Genomic DNA, 25,117 nt, shown 5'->3' on the forward strand with positions numbered 1-25,117 from the left:
CACGGATGCGGCGGCGGCACAGGGGGAGACCTCCGCCCGCCCGGGCCCCGCGCCGCGCTCAACGTCCGGCTCAGGGACGCCGCCGCCCGCCGTCCCACGGCCCCTTGGCGCCGGGCTGGAGCCGCCCGCAAGGACCGCGACAGACAGAGACTCACCGTTTCACTGCGCGCAGCGAGCAGAAAGCTACGCGGCCCCACTTCCGGTCCGTCCCGCGCCTGGGCCCCGACGCGCTCGGATTCCGCCTTCTGGCCGGGCGGCGGCTGCGGAGCTTCTGGTACGCGGCGTCCAGGCCCGGGCCCACCGGCTTCCGCCCGGTAAGTTCCTCCTCCCCAAAGAGGGGCGGCGGGCGTTCCCCGCGGGCGGCCCGGAGCCGACGGGGCGCTCTCCGCCCCGCCCCCACTGTGCACTCCTTCACCGTTGGGCCCTTCCTCCCCGCTGCCCCGGTTTCCTAGTGGCTGTTGACGTCTGTCTGGCGCGCCTGACTCCACGGCGTGTACACGTCCTTCCGTGTTATGGCTTCCTTATGGTGAAAGGCACATTCCATGACGTTTTTCAACGAATTCCACCAAACAAGATGAATTGAGTGTGTGCGCGCGGGTGTTTCTACAGAATTTAGGATGGCTTTCTGATTCGTCTGCCTTTTCTAGGGCGCAGTGGCTCCGGCCGCGATGAGCTTGGTTGTGAGGAACCTGCAGCGGGCGGTGCCCCTGAGGCGGGCGCGGCTCCGCGAGAAGGTGCAGGCGGTGCGGAGAGCCCTGGGGGTGCAGAGGTTCGACCTGGGGGTCGTCTGTGTCGACAACAGAAAGATTCAGCAGATTAATAGAATTTACAGAGACAAAAATACCCCAACAGATGTGCTTTCCTTTCCATTTTACGAGGTAAAAGCTGTTTTCCTGTTCCTGTCTGGCCTACCTTCCTCTGTAAATCCCTGTTAATTATAGCACAGACACGATTTTAAGTTTTACTTTGAAAAATTTCAAATACACACAAAATGAGAGAGTACCGTGTGACCATCCCCTATTGATCAGATCCTACCGCTGGAGGAGGGGAGGTGACTGCCCCCCCGACCCCACGTTCTGTATCAGTGAATTAAAGAGAAAGTGCTTCTGCGGTTTTAAGTGTGACTCAATAATGCATATGTATAGATGGAAAACTTTTAAATAACTCTGAGAATAAAAGGACAGAATTGGGTGACTATTTTAAACAAAGCCGTGATATCTGTCAGGTCACTACCTATGTTATGTGAATGATCCATCCGAGGCTCCCCACACTGTTCGTAACAGCATAAATTGAGGCAGCCCTTTCGGAAGGCAATCTGGCAGATTTCTTGAAGTAAATCTTGATTACTGTTTAATCCACTAGTGTCACACCTAAGGAAATAAATGGGAAGAAAATAAAATGTTCAATGTGTAACATAAAAATGTATTAAAGTATCTACTTATCATCCTTCCTGATAGGAAGTAAAAATACTGACACCCTAAATATCAAGCCATAGGTGACTGGCTTCGTGTGAACAGGCCCCAACTGAATGGACTGGTCTTTATGGTCTTTATGTGGGAAAATGAGAAAGATCATTTGTTTAGGACAAAACAACAACTGGAAAAAACAGAAACGTAAGCTTGTGTCGATGTGGTGATTTAGCTCCATAGAAGTTAGGGAGCTGGGTGGTTGTGCCTTAGGAAGAATGAAAGAAACGGAAGGTTCATTCGACAGGGTGGGAACATCTTCAGTCAGTCGTGTGCAGTGTCTCTGCCACAGTTCAACACAAGGCAACTTGTCTGCCTGGAACTAGCGGCACAGGGTCTTGCGGGGTGAAATCTGTAGGCCTGTGGTCGGTTAGTGTTGTGAGGTCGAGTTCTCCAAATGTGTGTTTCCTCATTTTCAGAACCTGAAAGCAGGGGACATTCCGCAGCCTGAGTTTCCAGACGACTATAATTTAGGAGACATCTTCCTGGGAGTGGAGTATATCTTCCAGCACTGCAAAGAGAATGAAGATTACTATGACGTCCTGACTGTAAGTGCTGAAATGACAGATCCTGATTGGCAAAGCAAAGGCTGATGTCCTCCATCCAGGCCATGAGAAGAGGTGGAGGCGACACGGGCATACACACCATCGTCCTCATGTAGGACAGAGGTTACTGGGGGAGACCCACAGGCAGGGGCAGCGCCCTCTCACCATCCCTCAGAGAGGAGAGCCTGGGCCGTGGGGTCTGCGTGCCCCATGGCACTGCTGGGTGAGGGGAGAGGACAGGGCACATCTACGTGGATAACTGAAGGGGGAGCCCCAAAAGCGGCTTTGTTCTTAGCTTCACCTCTGGAGGTCAGCAGGCTGTGCTGAGCCAGCTCGGACCTGCTGCGTGAGCTTCTTACCAAACCTTCCAAAGCAGGCAGGATTCTGGCCTCCAGGACCTTCAGGTCTGTCTCCTCAGCTTGATGCCACGAAGGGCGGTGGGAGTGTTCTGGAAAGTGGCGTGTGATTGAGTTGTGTTTTAACGTTCCTGTGGATTCGATTGAGGTGTTTTCCTTTGGCCGAACAGCCACACCCTGAATTATCACCTTTGGGGAGCCTAGTGCTTCCGAGGCTTGAAGCAGAGCTTAGAGCTTCCCAGCAAGACGCCCTGTGCTCAGGAGTCAGGGTGCTGCCAGGAGGAGGGTGTGCCTTCTCCCTGGGAGTTGGGGCAACTGCAGCATAGACAGGACTAGTCAGCACAGGTCTCAGCTCTGGGATCTCTGTGGCCAGCAGCTGTGCACCCCTGGGGGCTCTGGGCTGGGGGGCAGTTGTGGACCTCTTCCACTCCCCCACACCTCCTGAGGATTCTCTTGCCCCCAGCGGAGGGCCAGCCCACACTCCTAGGGCCCTCATCCCCCGGCACAGGGCCAGGCCAAGCCACTGTCCTCCCAGCTGGTGCCCCGGTGCACGTTGGCACCTTCTAACAGCCTGGGGTACCTTCCCCCTTCCCCTGCCCTGGTCCTCCGTGTCTCCACAGCTACCCACCCGTCTGCCCCTTCCCCACCCCAGAGGAGGTCCTGATCTCCACATCCTGCCACGGGCCAGGCCTACTGCCGCTCCCCAGACCCCACCCCTGTGACCTCACCACCTGCCCACAGCCCTGCCTGGGCCCGGAGGAAGCTTCCTAACCTCCCACCAGGCATCCACTGAGCTCTCCCTGACTTCCTGCCCCTCCTCCCTGGCTCATGGCTTGGTCCTGACCGCCCCCTGAGGCAGCTTCTTAATTGTTCTGACAGGTGACTGCCACCCACGGGCTCTGTCACCTGCTGGGCTTCACACACAGCACGGAGGCCGAGTGGCAGAAGGTAGGAGCCATCCCCTGTCCCCAGCACACACACGGGGGGCATTGCAGCCCGAGGCCCCAGGAGCCGGGGCTGCACCACCTGCCCCTTGCAGTCAAGTATGAAAACCAAATGGAGAAGCGCAGTGAAATAAGGAACTTACAATGCCTGCTTTATAAAAATGACAGTGTTTGTCTTAAATATTGGACGCTCTAAATGCTGTTAACTGCATTGTTTATTCACTGTTGAAAGAAAGGTCTGAGGAGAGACGCTACATTCCATAAATTCTATAAAATTCAAATGGCTGGGCTTCCCAGGTGGTGCAGTGGTTGAGAGTCCGCCTGCCGATGCAGGGGACACGGGTTCGTGCCCCGGTCCGGGAAGATCCCACATGCCGCAGAGCGGCTGGGCCCGTAAGCCATGGCCGCTGAGCCTGCGCGTCCGGAGCCTGTGCTCCACAACGGGAGAGGCCACGACAGTGAGAGGCCCGGGTACCGCCAAAAAAAAAAAAAAAAAAAAAAAAAAATTCAAATGGCTTCAAGTTAAAAAACCTTTACAAGAGACAGTGTGATGGTATTTGTCAGTGGAAACTGGACTTAGAGCGTGCGGGTGTCTGATCCAGACCTGTTAGGTAAAGTTCTGTTTCCTGGAAGGCTGCCAGTGTTTACTCTGTCTGTGAAGGTCTGTGTTGGTAGATACACCGTATTGTGTTTTATTAACTCGAATTACATTCGTAATCACATGGGTTCCCTGAACAGCATAGAAGAAAAGCATTTTTTCCTTAACGAGGGAGTCTCCGGGCAGTGGGCCTCTCCCCGGCCTTCCTAGGCTGCTGGGTCCACACGGGCCACACCCTGGCTCCCCCCCACGCCCCCGCCCAGCCCTGCTGTGGCCGCCTGGCTCCCCTGCGCAGCCCCACTGCTTCCCACACGCAGGCAGCATCTCAGGAAAGCCTCCAGCGCGCTTCCCACCGGCCTGCCCTTTCCCCGGGGGGCCGTCCTCACCCCTGCTCCCGTGCTTTCAGGGCCGGGCCACCCAGTCTGGCCCCTTCTCCTGCGACCCAGGCAGGCGCTCTTCTTCATGCACAGACCACCGCCCCAGCACCTGTTCCCAGCCGCCTGCTGGCTGCAGGGTTCACACACCACCGGGCAGCACGGCGGTGCTCCCTGTGCACTGGGACCGTGGCCTGCCTTGGGCTGTGTGGAAGGCCCCGGGCCTCGGGGAGGGAACCCCAGGGCCCGAGGAGGCCAGGCCTCTGGGCCAATCTGGACCTGTTTCTGCCCCTTTCTTTCAGATGTACCAGAAGGAGAGGCAGGTTCTTGAGGAGCTGAGCAAGCACACAGGGACCAGGCTTCAGCCCCTGAGCAGGGACCTCTTCTGACCGAAGTGCCACCGTGTGGAGGGAAAGTGGATACCCCCCCCCGGGCCCCAGGGATCAGGGCTCCCCGCGCAGAGGTCCCTGCTGGGCACTGCTGTCCTGTGGGGCTGCACAAGTGCCAGCCCTAGCAGGCGCTGAATTCCACGAGTGGAATTTGCCTCTTAAAACACGAGAGAAGGGCTTCCCTGGTGGCGCAGTGGTTGAGAGTCCGCCTGCTGATGCAGGGGACGCGGGTTCGTGCCCCGGTCTGGGAGGATCCCACATGCCGCGGAGCGGCTGGGCCCGTGAGCCATGGCCGCTGGGCCTGCGCGTCTGGAGCCTGTGCTCCGCAACGAGAGAGGCCACAGCAGTGAGAGGCCCATGTACCACAAAAAACAAAAACAAAAAACGCGAGAGAAATTTCCACTCATTTCTTTGTTCAGGACACAGTAGGTGTGTTATTTTCAGTGTTGTAAATAAAATAGTTCCAAGTGCTCAGGATGCAGAGGTGGGGCGTGTTGGCCACCTCCTCCCTGCGGCTCTGCCTTTGACAAAGAGGCATCTCCCACATCTGCATCCCTTCAGGACAAATCAAGCAGCCCAGGTGGGCCTGCCCCCACTTCCCGTTGCAATCCTGCTGGATTCGGTCCCATCCAGTTCTCAGGAGCACTGGGGCCTGGAGCCTTTGCTCGGTGCCTCTGCAAGGTGAGGGACAAGGCTGACCCTCGAGGTGGCCGCAGGGCCAGGCCTACCCCCCGCAGGGCACCCTCAGCACGCCTCCTGCCGTCACCCACCCCTACCCATCGGTCGCGGTCAGGCAGTTGCTCACAGACTGTGCTCGAGTCCTTTGCCGTGGCCCCGGCGTGGCAGAGCCCCGACTGCCACGTCCCATCCTCCTGTAGGAAAGCCTCCCTCCTGTCAGTATGTCCTGCCGTGTGAATATGAAAATAAACCCAGGAGTTTACCCCAGAGCTTTATCCAGAGCTGTGCACAAGCTTCGGGCATCACGGGTGGGAGCAGATCTGGAAGGGGCGGGCGCCGAGCCAACCCGGGGCCTCCAAACACTGACCACGGTGCCACAGACCCTCCAAGGACATCTGGGGGCTTATGTCCCCGTGGAGCTGGGGTGCACCCCCCAGATGTGTTCACCAGCCCCATCTTCTAGGGGTTTTGTGGAAGCTCTGTTAGGGTGGCGGGGCTTAAATCGCTGGCCTCTGCTGATTGGCTCAGCCTCCAGCCCCTCTCCCCTCCCTGAGGTTGGGGCGGGGCCTGAGTTCCAGCCTCTCATCAGGGCTGGCTTCTCCGGCGACCAGCCCCACCCTGAAGCTCTCCAGCGCCCGAGTCACCTCGTTAGCACAGTCGCAGGAATCCAAAGGTTTTACGAGCTCTGTGCCAGGACCCAGGACAAAACCAGATAGACATGTCGTCTTATGCTGCGGTATCACGCCATGCCACCACTGTACTCCCGGCACCCGGGCCCCAGAACCCGCCTCCCTAGCAGCCCCACCCTCACTCCCAGGACCTGCTCAGACCTCTTCAGCTTCCCCAGGTTGGCATGCCTCGGGGTGCTTTCCCGCCCGGCCGTCCTCAGCAGTGACCGCCCCTCCTGCAGGCCCCCCAATGGTGTCCTTGCCGGGCTTTTCCCGGCACCGGACTCTCCCGGACTCAGGAACATGTTTCCTTCAACCCGGTTGACCCAGCAAGGCCAGGCATGTATGTTGGTATCTGCCCCTGTCTCCTGACGTGGGCCTCCTCATAAATTCCCAAGTGACAGGAGCACCAGGAGCCCCTTTTGTCCTAATGAGGTGACTCTGGGCGGCTCCTGGGTGGAGGCTGGTCGCCAGGAAGACCGAGACAGGATGAGAACCTTAGAGCTTACAGCGCCGCCCCACGCCCATTCTCCAGAGTAGGGAGGGGACTAGACTAGACATGGAGGTGCCCGTGGATCAGGCCTCCGTGCAGCCCCCACAGCATAAGGCCCGGGGGGGCCAGGTCGGCAGACACAGCCACATACCAGGAGGGTGACACACCCCACTGCACGGGGACACAGGTGGCAGCCTGGATTTGTGACTGAGCCCTTAACCTGTGGGATCCGACACCATCTCCCGGTGGGTGGTGTCAGAACTGGACTGTAGGACACCCATGCGGGGGTCACAGAGGACTGCTTGATGTGGGGAAACCCCACACATTTGGTGACGGAAGTGAAATGTTCTGTGTGAAAGTAAAGGACACTCACAGGTGAGAAAGACATAGGAGGGAAGGCAGGGCTTTCCTGATTTGGGAGGTAAACAAAACTGAGTTTTTCCAATTTACCAGACCATCCAAACATGGTGAACTTCTGTCAAATCTCTTCCCTCTATTGAATTAATAATTACGTTGAGAAATAAAACCAAAGGGAAAAGCCATGTTAGAAAACGTCAAACTGAATGGGAATTCCCTGGTGCCCATTCCCCGCCCCCCGCAGGCCGCACTGCTGGGGGAGAAAGAAAGAAAGAAAACATCAACATGAAAATAAGGAAATCGGCTCAGACGTTTAACTGCACATTTAAGAAGACAGCGGCGTCTGTCGAGACGAGCTGCACTCAGGCGCCCAGGCCCCGGCCCTCTCCTCGCTGGGCAGCTGCACGGGGCGAGGTCAGCCCAGGGGGCGCCTGTGTGCAGCCAAAGGGCAATTCCAAGGTCATCTCGCTTCCTCTGACGACCCTTCTGGCAACTGCGAGGGTCCAAAGATGCAAGGCTGGAGCAGGGCTCCTGCTCCTGTGGAACTTGGGGAAAGAGACCATTTATCCCAAAAGGGGCCAATGAAAACATGCGTAATACTTGAAAATGGCACTTGAGAGAAAATTATATTAAAGCAGCCAGGAAGCATAATTCCACCAGAAAAAATTAAAAGAGGGGCAGAGAGTGGAGTAAAGGTAACTCGTCCCGTGGGGAGAATCCAGCCAGAGGCAGATGGAAGACAGCCCTGCCTCGGCCCAGCCTCCGGTGCTTGGCTTCAGGAGGAGAAGCTACGTGAGTGAACCGGCCTGCAGCTCTGCCCTCACACAGACACACCAGGCACATGTCCTGCGGCTGCTCCCTTGCTGTGACGAGCCGGGGTCTCTGCCCTGGGCCGCCGGGCACCACGAGTGTCACTCTGCTCGTGGCATTTCCCCCAGGAAGGTTCAAGGTTCAAGGTTCGTGTGGCTACCTCAGTCGACCTTTCCTCTCCTGGCTCCTGAGCCGTGTCTCCTCGTGACCCTCCCCGCCCCGCATGCAGGGCCGCGGCTGCCCACCCCCTGGGGGAGCACGAGGCCCTGCCGCTTACCCGAGCCCGTGGTGGGGTCACAGGCCTGGAGCCTGTGTGGGCAGGACGCCGTCGGACACAGCCCTAGAGGAAGGAGGATGTCTCTGGATGCAGCTGGCTCACAGACACCACGCTCAGGTGGGTCTCGCCGCCAGGGCTCCGTGGGGGCCCTCACAGCCGGGCTTATACTGGGCCCTCCCCTGCTGGGCTGGACAAATGACCCAAGCCTTGGGCAGCTCCCGTGGGAGGAGGGCATGGGGTCCACACCCAGCCGTGGCAGCTAGGACTGAGACTGCCAGGGTTACCTCCCACCCCCGCCACACCCCTCCCTCGGGAGCTGGCAAGGCCTCCCCAGGCTCCTGCTGCAGCTACAGGCCTGACAGAGGGTGAGGAGGGCCGACCCAGGACCTGGGGTCCTCCCGCCCCGCAGGCCCAGGAGGCTGGCCCGGAGCCCAGCCCGGACTTACGTGCCAAGGGCGGCCACTGAGGGACGGGCCACGTGCCACATGGTGGGCAGGAAGCTGGCAGCAGGAGGGAGGGCAGTGGCGGAGACCACCGGGGGCCACGTGGAATAACCCGCCGGGGAGCCAGGAGTGGGGCTGGCCTGCAGCGGGGCTGCGGGCGTGTAGTGGTGATGGTGGTACACAGAGGGCGGCTTCTGCCTCTTGGCTCGCAGGACGGCGGGGCGAGCCCACTGCGGGTCCTCAGCATGACACACACCAGGACATTTCAGCGGGCCCCCGGCTGCTCCTGGGCTCCCCTCCCCTCCACGTGGTTCTTGACTCAGGATGGGGTCAGGGTCAGAGCAGCGGTGGGCAGGGGTCCAGGAGGGCAGGAGGGTGGGGGGCAGGCTCCAGCAGAGCTCATCTGGCTCAAGGGGGCCGCTGTCTGGGCCCTGAACTGGTCAACCCGTTCCTCATCTGGGTGGGACTGGGGGGCGCTGGGGAGCTTCAAGCTGGAGCACAGAGCTGGAGCCAGTAATGTGTTTTTCAGAGCTACAGAGGTGCATGGATTTCTGGAGGAAGAGCCACCAGGTCCTCTGGTCTTGGTTTGGGTGTGGAGCCTACCTGTGGGGGGAGGCGCAGGGGGGCGGGTGCGAGTGCTGATGGGGGCAGGGCTCTGAGCATCAGGTTCTGCATGAGGATCTGGTGCATCTGTGCACTCTGCATCAGCATCATCTCCACCATGTCTGAGGGAGGGCACGGAGGGCTGGGTCACGCACGGACGGCCGCCGGTGACCGGGCTGCTCCTGGAACGGAGCTCAGGTGAAGCAGACACAGAGCTCTACGAGCAGGCGTGGAGGCCTGTGGGTCTGCGGGTCCCGGGCTGTGTGCTCAGACGCGTCCTTTTGAACCCTACTGACGGTGCAGCTTTCTTGCTACTGGATTCCTCTCGTCTGTCAGCTGGGCTGCGTGGTGGCCCCGACGGTATCCACATGCTAATCCCCAGGACCTCTGAATGTGGTCTGATTTGGAAAAGGGTCTTTGCAGGTATGTTAAGGATCTTGAGATGAAATCAGCCAGGGGAGCCCTAAACCCAAGGCCAGTGTCTTCCTGAGCGAGAGGCAGACAGAGCTCTGAGACAGAAGAGGAGGCAAGACGCAGAGGCGGTGGGCGGAGGCTGGAGGGGCGCCCGGAGCCCCAGGAGCTGGAGGGGCAGGAAGGACCCTCCCCGGGACCTGCCGCACCTTGAGTTTGGAGCTCAGCCTCCAGACTGGGAGCAGACACAGTCCTGTCATTTTAGGCCACCGGCTTGTGACGCTTTGTCGCAGCCACCCCAGGAAGCTAATATATTCACCAACTCGGGACACTAGGAAACGCTAATTTTGGTCAGTGTGGGACATAAATGTTGCCTCTTTCCACAGCAACTAGGCCCTGGAAATTAGGTAGCCCTCCAGGCCCTGTTGGCCTCACCAAAGGAAAGCGAGCCTCTAAGGACCACTCACACACGCAGCCACGCAGATGGGGCCTCCAGGCCTGGGGCTCCCGTGGGCGCCTTGGAGCTGGGGCTGCAGCAGACAGCCTCCCCCTCAGGCCGCTCTCCCGGACCTCCCTGCAGGTGTGGACTTTCCAAGCCTCCACAATCACGTGGGCCAATTCCTTAAAGCACGTCTTTCTCGCTGTATTACACACCCTGCTGGTTCTGTTTCTCTGCCGAGCCCTGACTGACACAGATGTCGGCACAGGGCCGGGGGGCTCTGGGGAGGGGGCCAGAGCCAGACTGCTAGTGCAAAAGCTGCGTCTGGCAGCCCCACAGGGGGCAAAGGCCCTTGAGGAGACCCACGTGGGTCGGGGCTTGGGGAGCCCCACCCACAGTGAGCCCTCTGAGAGGGAGCCCTCCCCATCAGCCCCACAGGGTCCCCCCGAGTAAAATCGAGCATGAAAAGATTAGTCGGCAGATGTGGGGGTAGAGAAAGGGACCCACATCTACAGCCTCACCACCAGGGCACACGTCAGTGCAGTGGGCAAACAGTCTTCAATAAAGGGCAGGGGGTCAAATAAAGGGCAGGGTATCCATGGCAAAAATAATAGCATTGATCCCTAATTCACAACACACACACAAATCCATTGCAGGTGGATCGTACATCTAAATGTGAAAGGCAGACAGAGCCGCAGAAGAAAATACAGAAGAACGTCTTCCTGACCTTGACGGGTAAAGACTTCTTAAACAGGACATAAAAGGTACCAACCATAAAGAGTAAAGCCTGAAAAACTGAACTTCACTAAAATTAAGAACTTCTTTTTATCCAGAGACACACACTATGAAGAGAGTGGAAGGGCCACAAAAAGGACTTGCTGTTTGCAATACATATGTCAAAATGACCCATTTTTAGAATACATAAAGAATTCCTAGAAATCAATAAGAGAGGCAGAAAACCGGAAAGAAAAATGGGCAAAATACTTGAATGGGAACTTCACAAAAAGCATATTCAAGTGGCCAAAAATATATGAAAAGGTGAAGTGCAAATTAAAACCAGAAGAAGCTACCATGGCCTGCCCACCAGATTGGTGAAAATGAAAAATTCTGAAAACATCAAGTGTTGGTAAGTTGCTGTGGGCAACCGAAATTCTCCTCCCCTCCCGTGGGGTGCACATGGGTCCAGGCACTTTGGAAAACTGTCTGGCAGTATTTCCTAAGCAGCTATCCCATCCCCGGGTGTGTGCCCCACAGACACGAGCACGTCCATTCAGCAGAAGGCACGCAGAGAAGCACTGCGGCAACAGCCCAGCTGCGCAGAAACGGAACGCCCAACCCCCCAAATGGGCCCACAGTCTGAGGGACTGAATAGCGTGGTGGCTAAAAAATGGCCCCAGAGACGCCCACATCCTGATCCCAGAACCTGCGAATGTGTCCCGTTACACAGCGAAAGGGACTTGCAGATGTGACGAAGTTAAGATTCTTGAGATGGGATGGAAGCGACCGGAGTCTCCGCCCACGGACGAAGGGATAAGTAAAATGGGGTCCAGCCACACAGTGGGATATTACTCAGCCTTAAAAAGGCAGGATGCTCTGACACAGGCTACAACATGGATGAACCTTGAGGACATTATGCTCGGTGACATAAGCCAGACACACAAAGACAAATACTGTGTGCTTCCGCTCTTATGAGGCATGTAGCCCAATCAAAATCAAGAAGGTGGAACACAGACTGGTGGGCGCAAGGGGCTGGGGGAGGGGGATGGGAAGCTGTTCACTGGGGACAGAGTTTCAGTTTTACAGGACGGAAAATTCTAAAGATCTGTTGCACAACAATGTTGAATGCAGTTAGCACGACTTAAACATGGTTACGATGGTCAACTTTATGTTACGTGTTTTTTACCACAATTTTTTAAATTAACTTTTTTTAAAAAGGATCTTCAGATAGGGAGATTATCTTGGATTATCTGGGTGGTCCCCATGTTATCACAGGGGTCCTTAGAAAGTGTTGGGAGAAAATAACTATCAACCTACACTTGAATATCCAGCAAAACTAGTGTTTAAGAACAAGGGGAAATAAAAAGAAAGTGAACACTACGGCAGCTTCAAAAGCCTGTCCTGCAGGACCTTGTAAAAGACTTGTTCCCAGATGATAGGAAGGGATTCCAGGAGGATGGTCTGAGATACAATAAAGGGTGAGTTAATTCAAATGTATTTGCTGTATGACGTTATACCAGTGTCTTTTCTGTGAAGTTTTCCGAAAAGGTAGAACTGACATGGAGAGCAGTCGCGGGGAGTGGGGTGGAGTGGAGCTCCAGAAGCCGCGTATCTACTTCATAAGAAGCAGCCCATCAGTTCTCCAAAGGGGTTGTTGTAGTACTTTGGAGAGTCCCTATTTTTACATTCAAATATTTGATCCACTTGGAATTTGTTTTGGTATAATGAGTGGGGTAAGGAACGTGACTTGACTTTTCTGAATAACTAGCTACTTACTGACTGTTTCATTTTTACCAGTGATTTTAAATGCACTTTTTAAAGGCACACAGACACTTGCGTGCACGTGCGCGCACACACACACACACACGCACGCACACACACACACGCACACACATACAGGGTATGCTGGGTTCACCTCTAGAGCCTGACAGTCACTAAAGTTCATCTGGAAAAGCCAAGGAGGGTGGTGAGGAGAGACCAGCGGGCTGTCCTCTCTGCACCTCCAGGCCACCTTCCTGTGTGTCACGGTGAGAACGGTCCCCCTGGGGAGCTGCAGGCCGCCATGGACCAGGCCTGACATGTAGCACGTACACAGTGGTGCTACAGTCCCGGCGACAGAGTTGAGAACATTCATCAGGTGGTTCTACACACAAGTCTGCCTCGGACTCTCAATACCTCCCATCGTCAGGAAAACACAAACTACAACCCCAGTGAGCGACTACCACCCCTGCCAACACGGCTGACCGCACCACATGCAGGTGAGGGTTTCGAGGAACTGGACCTCTCACGCATCGCAGTCTTAAGCACACGCCTGCCATGATTCAGCCGTCCCAGTCCTAGATATTTACCCAGGAGAAATAAAAATGTACATCCAGACTCAGACGTGAGTGTCCATGGAGCTTTTGTGGTGATAACCAAAACTAGAAACGACCCAAGTGTTCATCGACAGGTGAAAGGATAACAAACCAGTCCATCCACACAATGTAAGTTCACTGGGCGATTTCAAGGAGCCGTGGTTTGCTACGCCCAGCAAGAGCGATGAGTCTGAAAACAGTGCCACCGAGTGAAAGAAGCCACACAGGACAGAGTGCACACTGTGCGATTGCACTCACACAAAAATCTAGGAGACGCAGACTGGTGCAGAGTGACAAAGCAGCTAGGACGGCGGGAAAAGGTGCCTGAGGTGATGCCGTGTTCACTGCCTTGCTTTAGCGATGGGTTCACAGGTGTCAACACTATCAAACTGTACTCTTTACCAGTGTGCGATTTATTCTACGGCACCTCAATAGAGCTGTTCTAAAATTCAAGTATTTAAAAGTTACTTAAAGAGAAAAAGCAGTTTAACCAAGGGTTTTTTGAGCTAATCACTGGACGAGTTGGGCTGGAACACAGTTCTTTCAAATCTGAGTCCAAGCTTCTTCCCTCAGCGATATCCATCAGTAAGGATTTTTCAAAGTGAAATTATTTTCATGTTGGTAAATACATAGCTTCAGTTGAGTAGTCAAAAGCTGGCCCTAAAAGACTACCTGGCTTACAAAACTATTTTTTCAGTAGAGAATTGCATAAACCCGTGACAACATTCGTTCTGAACACTTACCTTCCTTGACGCTTCCTGACTGCTGAGTGGGGAAGGCCTGGGGAGGGCGGATCTGTGCGATGAGTGGCTGCTGAGGCTGGATGATGGTGGTGGGAGGTGGGGGTGCCTAGAAGAGCCAGACGACCCATTACCTGAATGTGCCCCGGGAATAGTGACCTACAGAACCACCCACCACCCATCCACCCACCATCCACCCATCAATCCATCCATCCAACATCCACCCACTGTCCACCCATCAATCCATCCCCCAACCATCCATCCATCCACCCATCCATCCATCCATTCATCCACCATCCACCCATCAATCCATCCATCCAACATCCACACACCATCCATCCATCCACCATCCATGCCCCCATCCATCCATCCATTCATCCACCCACCATCCACCCATCAATCCATCCCCCCATCCAACCATCCATCCATCCATCCATCCACCCACCCACCATCCACCCATCAATCCATCCATCCATCCACTATCCATCCACCCACCATTCATCCACCATCCATCCACCCATCCATCCATCCATCCATCCACCATCCATCCATCCATCAATACACCCATCCAGGGGCTTCCCTGTTGGTGCAGTCGTTGGGAATCTGCCTGCCAATGCAGGGGACACGGGTTTGAGCCCTGGTCTGGGAAAATCCCACATGCCGCGGAGCAACTAGGCCCGTGAGCCACAACTACTGAGCCTGCGCATCTAGAGCCTGTGCTCCGCAACAAGGGAAGCCGCGACAGTGAGAGGCCCGCATACCGCAGTGAAGAGCGGCCCCCACTCGCCGCAACTAGAGAAAACCCTCGCACAGAAACGAAGACCCAACACAGCCAAAAATAAATAAATTAATTAATTAATTAAATTAAAAAAAAATACACTCATCCATCCACAAGCCATCCATGGGGGACTTTAAATGAGAAACCCTAGAGGTTAAACAGATGGCTGAATAGATAAATATTTGAGTCTGGGTATCACTTAGGACATGGAATATTATGGACTGAATGTTTGTCCCCCCTCAAATTCACATGTTGAAGCCCTAACCTCCAAAGTGACTACATTTGGAGATGAGGCCTATGAGGAGGTGATAAAGGGAACGAGGTCGTAAGAGTGGGGCTCTAGTCTGATAGGGCTGGTGTCCTTGTAAGAAGAGAAAGAGACACCAGAAGCTGTCTGCCCCATGAGGATACAGTGAGAAGGCGGCCACCCACCAGCCAGGAGAGCACGCTCACGGGAACTGCATTGGCCGGCACCTTCATCTGGGACGTCCAGCCTCCAGATGGTGAGAAGGTAAACGTCTGATGTTTAAGTGCCCAGACTGTGCTATTTTGTAGTGGAGCCCAAGCTGAGTAAGACATGGCGTTTTTCATGCTCCCCACGTTTCCCGGCTTTAGTGGGCTAAGCTCATCCCTGCTCCCATTGATTCTGCTTTAATAGAGGCATCCAAGGATCTTGGCATGGAAATACCCTCTGGCTTCCCTCCTGAGTTAAAATAAACGCACAAAAATTTGGGGTGCACACCAGGCGTTGATTTCTATTTTAACCCCCTGCCCTGTCCCTTCTCTCTCAGTTCACGGAAAGGATGGCATGGACCAGGGTTGGCAAACTTCCTGTAAAGGGCTGGACAGTGTATCGTTCCCGCTTTGTGGCCACACGGCTTTCGTTGTCACTGCTCACCTCTGCCTTTGCAGCTGGAAAGCAGCCCCAGACATGTAAGCACTTATGAACCCTGAGATGTGTGTTTCATATCATTTTCATGTGTTACAAACTATCATTCTTCCCCTGATTCTTTCCCAAACATTTAAAAGTGTACCACCCCTCTCAGTTCACAGGTCCTACTGACACAGGTGGCAGCCAGCTTTGGCCTGTAGCCATAGTCGGCCACCCTCCCACAGGCCACCCCCCGCCCTGCACAGACCAGCAGGCAGTCACAGCGGTGGTGCTCTCGCGGCAGAGGGGACCTCCTACCCCAGAGTCTCTGGGACATTCATCCTAGCCACCAAGGCCCCTGCCTGCTCTCGTGGTGTCATTGGGGCTGAGACTGAAACACCCAAGCATGACTGGGCCTGAGGAACTGCGGCAAGTATGCGCACATTGGGACTGGGGGAGCCTCCTGAACCTACACCCTCACCCCACCATTCCTGGGGCAAAGGGGGCTCCGGGGGCTCTGCTGGCACGCCCCTTCCCTCTCTGTTCCCTCCACGTGGGCTGCCAGGTCCCCCCCCAGAGGATAAACGCCCTCCAGGTCACGGACCCAGCCTGTGGGCACCACCAACCTCCCTGGCCAGCCGATCCAGAACCTTCTCAACTTGGCCCCGCCCACCTCCTGCCTGGTCTTCTCCTCATGCACTCAACCCCCGAGGCCGCAGCCCGCCAGGCCCCAGCTGCCATCCCTCCTTGCTCTGGGCATCCAGCTGCCCCTAATACGATCCCTTTTGCTTAAGAAAGTCAGAGCTGCTTTCCATCGCTTGTAACCCAGGATGCTGAATGCAGGCGTGAGGCTCTCAGAAGTGGAACCGTCTTCCACCTTTTACAATTCTGCCCTGGAGACTAGGGGCTAAGCTTCCCCAGTCATTTTGAAGTTTGGGAAAGGAGCTGACACACTTCTTCCCCAAATTCAGGCCCTCCTGATACTGAAACCTCCTAATACTTCTGCTCCTAGTGCAAAGATTAGGACGTGGGGCGGAGCTGGGACCCCAGCCTCTCACCTGTAATGAGATAAGCACCCCCTACCCCCAGCCAGTTCTCAGGGCACCTGTGAGGCCTGATGACACACATTAGCCCCGACAGAGCCAGACACGGAATGCAGCCACGGCCGCCGCTCAGCCCACGGCCCCTTCCGCGCACTTCCCTAAGGTGCTGAAAGAGGCGAGAGACGGAGGTGTGGAGACACCGCCATCCCTGCTTAGGTGAGAGGTCTCTGGGGGCGTGGCACCCTCCCTGCATTGGTTCTGCCCCCCAGATTCACCGCGAGGAAGACTTACTGGGTGTTGGGTGATCTGCGGTGGGTCCGGGGTGGGTGGGGCCGGGGAGACAGCGGGGTGGACACCCACGGGGGGCACCTCTGGGGGCAGCACTGACCCATGGGCTCCTCCGTCCAGCCCCCTCCAGGCGCGGGCCCGGGAGACCTCTTCCAGGAGGTGCTGTTCCTGCAACGCCAAAGCAGAGCCCGTGCTTGGAGGCAGGGAGCTGTGACAGCCGGAGCGGGCTGGCCGTGTCCCAGGCCCTCACCCCGCCTGGCACGACAGCGCCAGCTCACAGGCGTGTGGCCCCCGCAGTGGGGGAGCGGCCCCAGGACCACCTGCTACCCCCGTGCACCAGGCTCCCTCCCACCCCACCCGGGCGCATGATCAGATGGTAGGCCCAGGGCGCAGCTGGGTCGGAGTTGGAGCCAGGCCCTGGAGGCAAAGCCTGAAGGCCCTTGCATGGTGCACACAGGAGAAATTGACCCCGAACGACTTTTTCCAGCCTATAGAGGATATTCTGTCTCTCCAGCATGCTTCCAGGTCGACTTCACCACAAAGCAGTGAGTTTATCACAACTATCGTTTGGACCCGAACGCACCCCTTCCCATGGTCATTCCCTGCTGCTGGTGCCTCTGGTTTGGACGAAGCCCTGGTCGTCTTGGAATCCCACTTCCAGGGGAACCGGACCCTTCACACGGCACTTCCACCTCTGATCATGTGCAAACAGAGCAGTTTTTTCCAGCTAACAGCCCCCTGTGAGAGCCCAGCCTACAGGAAACAGGTGAGTTCTCCTCTCTCCCTGGAGTCCGTGATCGGGGATGACGCCCCTCAGCTGCTCACGGCCCATCAGCTGTCCGCCCCCAAGTCGCAAATGGCAGAACCAGCACGGGTTCCAGAAGGGCCCCCACCTCCACTGGCCCGTGTTTGCTCTGAGCTCAGGCCGCAGTCTCAGCTGCAGAGAGCTCGGGCCAAGGCTCCCTGTGGCCACGTGGCCTACCCAGAGTCTCTGCAGAAGGTCCTTCCTCATCTTCAGGGCGCTCCGCAGGGCGGCCTCTGGCCCGTCCTCATTTCCTGGAGGGAAGCGCGTGCTTCAGGGCTCAGCACTGCAGACCCCGGCAGCTCCCACCCCGGGACCTGCACGCCCGTCCCAGAGAAGGAGGGAGGTGCCTGGGGACAGAGCTCGGGGGGCTGCCCTGTGGGGATTACGTGGGCAATGGTGGGGGGCACGCGGGGAGCTCAGTCTCTCAGGGGGGGTCTATCTTACTCCTGGACAGGAGTCGGAAGTTGCAGAGTGAGGATTTCCCCTGGGGCCCGAGCACCACGTTGCTCCTGCACCTTTGCCGGGAAGTCCCGCGGGCTCCACGGGGCGCGGTGAGAGGAAGGAGGCCCTCACGGGATGGGGCTGAGAGCCCAGCCTCCCGCCACCTGGAGCCACCCCGCAGCCCCAAGCTGCCTGGAGGCTGGCGTGTTCCACGGAGCCTCAGGGAACGGTTCCTGCAGCGTCCTGGACACCATGCCTTTGGTGGTCCCTGAGCTCCTTTCCTCTGGGTGCACGGGCCTGTCCCCTCCCCCCAGGCCTGCCGCCTCCCCCTAGAGCCGGCGATGCCCGGGCTGCCTGTCCTCTGGGGTCCCCACTCTCCCTCCAGGAGTCCCCACTTCCCTGGCCCATTTGTACTGTTCCATGTTCTGAGCTTGTCCTTGGTCATGTAACCTGGTTTGGGATTTTTTTCTATCTGGATTTGGGCCCTGGGCTCTGTCTGCTGCACTTGGGAGCTGCCTGGAACCCCCGCAGCCCAAGGGGCTACGCCACATAGTAAAGAACAAGCAGTGTCTCCTCAGCACCTCGCCTAGATGTCCCTGAGCCCGGAGCCCGTCACCAGGGAAAGCAGTCCTTGCCCTGGGTCCTGTGGCCTAAGCATCTGACCGCCAGCCAGGCTGGGGACGACGGGGCGTCTGGTCTGGGTGCCCAGGATGCGCAGGCTGACACAGGTGGGGTAGGCCCTCCACACCCACACCGCACAGCGAGCTCAGGGCGACACGGTCTGATGCAGGTGTGGCCACTTGCGATCCAAGCTGGGCAGCCTGGGCTGCTTATCTAACCTCTCTGTGCCTCTAGCACTCACCTGTGAAACAGGAATGATGAACGTGCCCTCCTGGGTATGCAGGCTGGATGTGATACGATATGAGGGTGTGTGTATGTGTGTGTGTGTGTGTGTGTGTGTGTGTGTGTGTGTGTGTGTGTGTGTGTGTGTGTGTGTAGGTTGCTCCGGGGCCTGTGCAGCATCAGGCAGCCCAGGGCTCTTACCGGGCGTGAGCTGGGGGTCCTCAGAATCCACTTCCACATCCTCGCGCTCTTGCTTCAGTTTCTGTGAGGAGAAGAGAGCAGAGCGAGGACAGTGCTCCAGGCGCGGGCTCAGTGTGGGGGGCCAGGCCGGGCACCAGCGCCCAGACAGACAGGCTGGGAGCAGGAAGCGTGTGAGGGGGCTGCGGGGCAGGGAGCCAGTTCCGGAGTGAGCCCTGCTGCCGCTCTGGGCAGCTGTCGGGGGCAGAGGGACAGAGCAGGCAGGTGAGGTGGGGGGAGCCGTGAGGACCCCGCAGACCCTCGGAGGAGGAGAAGGGGGCCGGCCTGAGGGCATCCACCGGCCGCCCACCCCAGGCCCGGCCGAGACGCCGCGCCCTGAAACTCGGAAGCTGGGAGGCCCCGAGGGAGAGAATCAGGGCGCCCTGGCGGTGCTCCAGCCCGTGGGTGCGGGCCTGCCTCCCGGCTGCAGAAACTGCCAGGAGAACCTACTTGCTTCTGTACAAACACAAAGAAGAAAAGCCAAGGAACCGCAGCTCTTCACTACGAGGCTGAAGCCGCTGGAAAGGTTTTGCTATGGAAGTGGGCTCGTTACACGTATAATCTTACCTTTCAAAGCTGTGCTTCTGTAACAAGCTGTTAAACACACGAGTGCCCAGCTGTCTTACCTTCTCCAGGAGTTTCAGGGTCAGCCGGGTCAACTGATCTACCACTGAGGAGTCCAGCATCCCGGGGCCACAGGAGGGGCGACACGGGCCCAGCCTCCCCGTCTCGGTTCCCTCTGGAAGAACCGCTCAGCCGGAGAGAAGCAGCCCAGCCCTGGGGTCACTGAAAGAATCCCACGCCGGGCTCGGTTTGCCTTCTGGCCTCCACGGCCAGAGGAGAGCGTGTGTGTGGGGGGGCACACGCCCTGGACGCACAGTGTCGGGCATCGCCATGGTGGTTGCTAGGAGCCGCAGACATGGCGAGGCCCAGTTGCCAGGTTTCCACTGAGAGTCCTTCCCAGGCCCCGCCTGTCCCCATGCAGGGGTTACCAGTAAACACTGCTGATCCCCAGGTGTGGCCAGGCAGGGCTCCTTGGGAAGGAAAAAGTGGGGAGCAGCTGGGGCCCGAGGGGGAGAGTGCAGCCCTGGTGGGGAGGACAGAGCCCAGAGGATGGGGTGGGGAGGGGCATGGCATCCACCCCCCACGCACCATGGGGGCCTGCCACCCCTGCCCTCAGTCTGTTATGGCCTCCAGGAGGCCAGCAAGCCCCTGGCCTTTCCTAGGGATCCTCCCAGCCAGACGGGAGTAAAGGCCAGAACACTGGAAGACAGGGTGTGACCACCACCTCCCTGCAGACTTCAGGAAACTCTGCGTGGCACCAGGGAGCTGGCCAACGAGGTGCCTGGGGGCTTCTGGGTGGGAGCTCAAGGTGGGCTCACCCCACAGGCACCCAGCTGGCACCTCAGAGGACACGGGGCCACCGCGAGGCACCACCCCTCAGAGTGGATGTGATTCCAGCAGGGGGACTGCCCAGCCGGGACCCATGCCCAGAGAGGGGCAGGGGTTCCTAGTGCCTGAGGGGCAGGGGCACCTGGGAGGTGGACCATCGGTGGGTGACCCACCTGCCCAGCAGAGGGCATGTCCACAGGGCTGGCATGGGGAGGGGGTGTGATGGGAGGGAAGACTTTTCTAAATGATGCTTCATTTCAATGCTTCCCAGGAAGGGCAGTTTTGAGTAGTATCGTATTTTGTTTTATATTGTATCAATACCTACTGTATCAGGCATTTTGTAGGGTGTCCCTCTACTATTGGGATTTGTTTGATGATTTCTCACAATTGGACTGGGGTTATGGGTTTTTGGGAGGAAGACCACAGAGGCAAAAGGCCCTTCTCATCACGTCCCATCCAGGGTGTGTGCCGTCAACATGACCTACACTGTGGACGTTGACCTTAGTTACCTCGTGGACGTGTGTCTGTCAGGTTTCACCACTGCACAGCTACTATTTCTCTCTCCTTTTCCACACTGTCTTCTTCAGGAGGAAGTAGCTATGCACAGCCCATACATAAGGAGTGGGGGGTTGTGTTTCCCTCCTTGAAGGTGAGTATCTACATATCTGGACAGCTGTTTAATTGTTAAAAATAAGTTAAGAGTCAGATCCAACATTTCAGAATATATAGAATAGCCATGGAAATGATTCTGGGGTTCCTCGGAACACAGTTTGAAAACCACTGGCCAAAGCACCGTGGGCAAACACGTGGGCCCCCCACAAAGTTTTAGATGTACTGCAACATGTAAAGGTTGAGAGATTCAGGCATAGATCTGAGTTTCTGACTGCTCCTGGGAAATCCGATCCTGTGGTCTGCTAGTGTTGCCTGCCTACCCCTGGTCTTATGAGGCCACCGCCTCGTGTCTGTGAGCCAAGACTGCAAGCATCACTCACCACACAGAGGGCTATGGTCTGACACAGGAGGTGGTTGAATTTCCAGGGCTCCCTGAAGATTTGTGTAAGTTGCGGTTGCTTAGACTCACATGTTCACACAGGTTGAAAGGTGAGCTTGTGTCAGTAAAGTCACTACAGCACGTTCGTGGAGGAGCATAGTTACTGGCACTCAGTCTCAGAGAGCAGACAGGGGGCACACGGCCCGCACACAGACCTTACTGCATTGAAGGCACAGGAGTGAAGGAAACACAGAAACCCGCAGCGTGTTCGCCCGACACCCCTGCACAGTTAACCCGCAGCAGCGCTGCTTGATACGCCACCTTTTCTCCAGCTGCCGCTTGCAGCGCTGTCACCCCACCCAGCTCTACCCCGGCCAGATCTGACGTGGGGGCAAGTTTGTGGGTGTTTTCACTTCTCACACAGGGAAACCGAGGCACAGCTGCTTAGGGGTTTCCTGTGTTTCTTCCTGAGTTTGCAACCCCCCCGCCATTTAGGTAACCATCACCAGTTGGTGAGAGCATCCCCCCCCCCCACCCTCCGCAAGGGAACGCTCACCCAGGCACATTTACGCTACAGTAACAAGAGGTGCCAACAACACGCTTCGGATCAGTGTCAGTTAGTCAGAGCTTATCAGCTTCCAGTGAGCCTGATAACTGTAGCAGCATTTGACTGTTAATCAAAACCGTGGGCTAGGAATAAAAACCTCACCTTACTTCCTCATCTGGACAAACAGGCTTAAGTGGCGTCTGAAGCTAAGGAACAAACAATGCTTTCATGAGACTCCAATTCCCACACGGACCATGAATTCATAACCCACATCACATTCTCTTTCTTTCTAAAAAAACTTTTAACAGACTATCTTTTCGAGCAGTTTTAGCTTCACGGAAGTTTGAACAGGAAGTACAGCACATTCCTTTTTAATAACCATTTACAATATATTTGGATTGATTTACCCAAACGTTTCAAGGCCTTAAAACTTTTCCATGTGAGAAGAGACTTTTTTGCCTTTCACTGAAACAGCTCTCTCCCTCTGGTGATCTAGAACTGCGTACAATTACTGTATCATTTAAAATTGCATCCTTACAGGCCTCTTGGCAAGTTGGCCCTATGGAGCCCCTTCCACGCTGGGGTTCCAGGGATTGTCCTAACAGGAATACACTTGTATTCCGGGTGTGGGTTTGCCTTTCCTGCCCGCAGGGCCTCAGCCTGACCCTCTCTCAGAGTTTCTCACTGCATGGGGTCCCTGCTAACACTCTTTGACGCAGGGCACTGCTTTATGGCTGGACCCTTGACTGTGCAAGCTGGGGGCAGACGCATTAAGCCAGAGCCCTCGATATGGCACTGTATCCCCAGTGGGAAGAATCCATGGGTCCAGGAGTGGCAGCACCGCCGGTGGCTTCCTGTCCCTGTAGCTCTGGGCTCCGTGGGTTGGGGATGCCGGCCCCGATTCCCACTGACTAACTCTGGCCGCCCCCGGCATTCCGGTTCTGTGGGTCCAGGCACCAGCGGGACCCAAAGGAGGGACTCCTAGGAACGGAATCAAGTGATTTTGCTGGCTGTCTGCGATCGTGACACGAACAGGGCCACCATCCCGGTCGCCGAAAGGACCCCTGGAGACGAAAGTTTGGGTCCTGCCACCCCCGGGCACTGCCACAACCCGGAGCGATTTTAGGGGCAGCCCTGAGCTGGCGCACGAATGCAGTGGGGCCCGGCCTCCTGGTCTATCCCCGGGGGCTCGCGAAGCTTGACTCAACTGGACACCGGCGCAGACTCCCCCCAGGGCGGCCTCAACCTCGCGGGAACGCGAACCGGCCTCCGCGCCAGTCCCAGCCGGGCCCGACGACCCACGTGCGCGGGGTCCTTCAAACCGACCAACCACAAAGAGCGCCGAGGCTGCCGCGCCCCGCTCAATGGTCCTGCCCGAAGAGGCGGGAGCGTCTGTGCGCCAATCGGAGGAACGGACGCAGGGGCGGAGCTCCGCCGGGCCGCGCCTCCTTGAGGGCACCGCCCTGAACGCGCGTGCGCGAGGGCAGGACCGCGGCCCCTGATTGGCCGCGGGCCGGGGGTGCACGCCCCGGGGCGGGGCCGAACGCGGGGCGGGCCCACGTCTGCGTGACAGTTGTCGCGGGGGGAGGGTGAGCCCAGGCGATGGGGAGGGAGTGTAAATAGAGCGAAGGCGGCAGCGCATCGGCCCCTTCACCCCCCCGCGACCTGCGAAGAGCCTCGGAGTAAGATGGAAGAAGATGAGCAAGAGCAGCGGCGCAGAAAAGTGGAGGCCGGGAGAGCGAAGGTAAACGGCAGCGCCTCCTCCCCTCGCTGTCCCGGCGTGGGCTCCACAGGGCGGGCTCCGGTGCCTGCCACCGCCCCCTGCCAGGAGCGGACGCGGCCAGGAGGAGACCGGTACCGCCGCACTCTTGCCCTTTCCGCCGACTGGGCTGAAAGCCGCCCCTTGGCCGCCGCCATCTTGAATCCGCCGCTCTCTGCTTGGGCCCGCCCCCGCCGTAGCCACAGCCAATCAGCGGCCGGGGGCGCGCGGCGTTTCGCGGAGAGGTCGGGCGCGGGGTACGCCGGGACTGGCGGGGCTGCGCTTGCGCCGGGCAGGGGTGGGGCCGTGGGAGGCGGGCGTCCCGGCCCCTCCCCTCCCACCGGGACCCCCTCACCCCCACCCCAGCCCCGACCACCCCCGGAGAGCTGCCAGAGGAGCCGGCGAGGCGGCTTCATTGAGAGACAGTGGTGTCCTCCGGACGCGGCGTTCCTGACGGCCGCCCGCTCCCGGAGCCCGAGGTGCGGGAACGGGCGCTGTCACCACACCTGCGCTCTTGTGCACACCTACTGGCGCCTGCGCGTCTCCCTGTCCTCGCCCGGATTCCTGGAGGGCTTGGAGGCCGGGACTCCCTGCAGTTGGGCGACACGGGCGCTCCCCCTAGGGCTCAGCTCAGCTTCCATCCGGTTAAAACGACGTGCAGAGATCGTTTTACACGGAATTCTGCAGTTCTTTGTGCTATAGAAGTTCAGAGTGGTGTTCCCGAGCACGGGACTTGTTCATCCTGTGGAATGCCTCCCACCGACCCACGCCCTGGTGTCGGGGCTCCTGAAACGCCTGTGCCGCCTCCTCGCTGCTTGGGGCCCAGGTGGACAGTCCTGGGCAGGTGAGGGCGGAGGGCCTCTGCCGGGGCCGCCCCCCGCGCCGGGCCTGGGAGCTCCAGACGCCCGGACGGAGCCTCCTGGGAGGTGTCACGTCCCTGCGCTGCGGATGCCCCCGGGAGCTCTGTGCGGTCCCGGAGTGGGCCTTTGTCATCCACGTAGGCACCGTCCGGTACTCACTGTTCTGGGCGTGTTGTGGCCATTGAGCCGTTTACCGACCAGATGCGGGCCCTAGAGACAATGGAGAAAGCCTGGGCACATGTGCTGTGCTGCCCTGGCCCACCCCACTCCGGCTGTCAGGGGGAGCCGCTGTGCAGTGCCCGCGACTATTAGGCAGAGCCCTATGAGGTTGCTGTTTGAGGTCAGACATTGGGAATTTCACATGGATCAGCCAGCAGGGGTGTTCAGTTCCGTGCTAGTTCCTTCCCTTGAGGAAACCACAGGGCCACTGCATTAAAGGGAACACTCAGAACACATGGTGAGTGGTGTGAGGTGGTGACAGGCAGAGGACAGAGCTGCCTCCTTGGGCTTCCTGTGCAGGTCAGACTTCTGACTGGGGTTTGAAGAGTGAGGCTGTAGTGTGTTTTTTCCCCTTTGCATGTGCCTGGTACGTAGGAAGGA

At 57.7% G+C, this 25,117-nt stretch overlaps 4 protein-coding genes across 10 annotated transcripts in view; 2 read left to right on the plus strand and 2 right to left on the minus strand.

Moving 5' to 3' along the window:
* MCM3AP (minichromosome maintenance complex component 3 associated protein) overlaps positions 1-453 on the minus strand; it is a 43,772-nt gene extending 43,319 nt beyond the window's left edge. The window contains exon 1 of one of the 2 annotated variants that reach the window (XM_032630313.1): positions 156-453. The gene's annotated coding sequence lies outside the window, so the exon portion shown is untranslated. The remainder of the gene's footprint in view (positions 1-155) is intronic. The other variant, XM_032630314.1, reaches the window with a different exon arrangement.
* On the plus strand, positions 179-5,619 carry YBEY (ybeY metalloendoribonuclease). Of its 3 annotated transcripts, none has more exons than XM_032630319.1 (5): positions 179-314; positions 648-878; positions 1,886-2,014; positions 3,247-3,315; positions 4,586-5,619. In XM_032630319.1, exons 2-5 carry the CDS (start codon positions 669-671, stop codon positions 4,670-4,672), a joined length of 495 nt encoding a protein of 164 aa, XP_032486210.1. In that variant the 5' UTR covers positions 179-314; positions 648-668; the 3' UTR covers positions 4,673-5,619. The 3 variants fall into 3 exon arrangements, with proteins under 3 accessions (XP_032486210.1, XP_032486211.1, XP_032486209.1); XM_032630318.1 differs by lacking the exon at positions 179-314 and adding an exon at positions 508-526; XM_032630320.1 differs by lacking the exons at positions 179-314; positions 3,247-3,315 and adding an exon at positions 431-526.
* A 1,365-nt stretch (positions 5,620-6,984) lies between these two features.
* On the minus strand, positions 6,985-23,554 carry C4H21orf58 (chromosome 4 C21orf58 homolog). Of its 4 annotated transcripts, XM_032630317.1 has the most exons (9): positions 19,595-23,376; positions 18,933-18,993; positions 17,625-17,698; positions 16,646-16,810; positions 13,666-13,771; positions 9,002-9,123; positions 8,402-8,637; positions 7,956-8,018; positions 6,985-7,413 (listed from the first exon to the last, which is right to left on the minus strand). In XM_032630317.1, the coding sequence occupies exons 1-8, from the start codon at positions 19,652-19,654 to the stop codon at positions 7,973-7,975; spliced, it is 870 nt and encodes a 289-aa protein (XP_032486208.1). In that variant the 5' UTR covers positions 19,655-23,376; the 3' UTR covers positions 6,985-7,413; positions 7,956-7,972. The 4 variants fall into 4 exon arrangements, 2 of the variants coding, with proteins under 2 accessions (XP_032486208.1, XP_032486207.1); XM_032630316.1 differs by lacking the exons at positions 6,985-7,413; positions 7,956-8,018; positions 8,402-8,637; positions 9,002-9,123 and having other exon boundaries at positions 13,308-13,771; positions 18,933-22,104; positions 23,107-23,376; XR_004349668.1 differs by lacking the exons at positions 6,985-7,413; positions 7,956-8,018; positions 8,402-8,637; ... (1 more) ...; positions 13,666-13,771; positions 16,646-16,810 and having other exon boundaries at positions 17,515-17,698; positions 18,933-19,754; positions 21,353-23,554.
* Positions 23,510-25,117, plus strand: part of PCNT (pericentrin) — a 96,749-nt gene continuing 95,141 nt past the window's right edge. The window contains 1 exon segment of the mRNA XM_032630312.1: positions 23,510-23,642. Coding sequence (XP_032486203.1) covers positions 23,586-23,642 — 57 coding nt within the window. The 5' untranslated portion in view covers positions 23,510-23,585.

The sequence above is a fragment of the Phocoena sinus genome, chromosome 4 (genome assembly GCF_008692025.1).
Source record: "Phocoena sinus isolate mPhoSin1 chromosome 4, mPhoSin1.pri, whole genome shotgun sequence".
In the NCBI taxonomy this organism is placed as follows: domain Eukaryota; kingdom Metazoa; phylum Chordata; class Mammalia; order Artiodactyla; family Phocoenidae; genus Phocoena; species Phocoena sinus.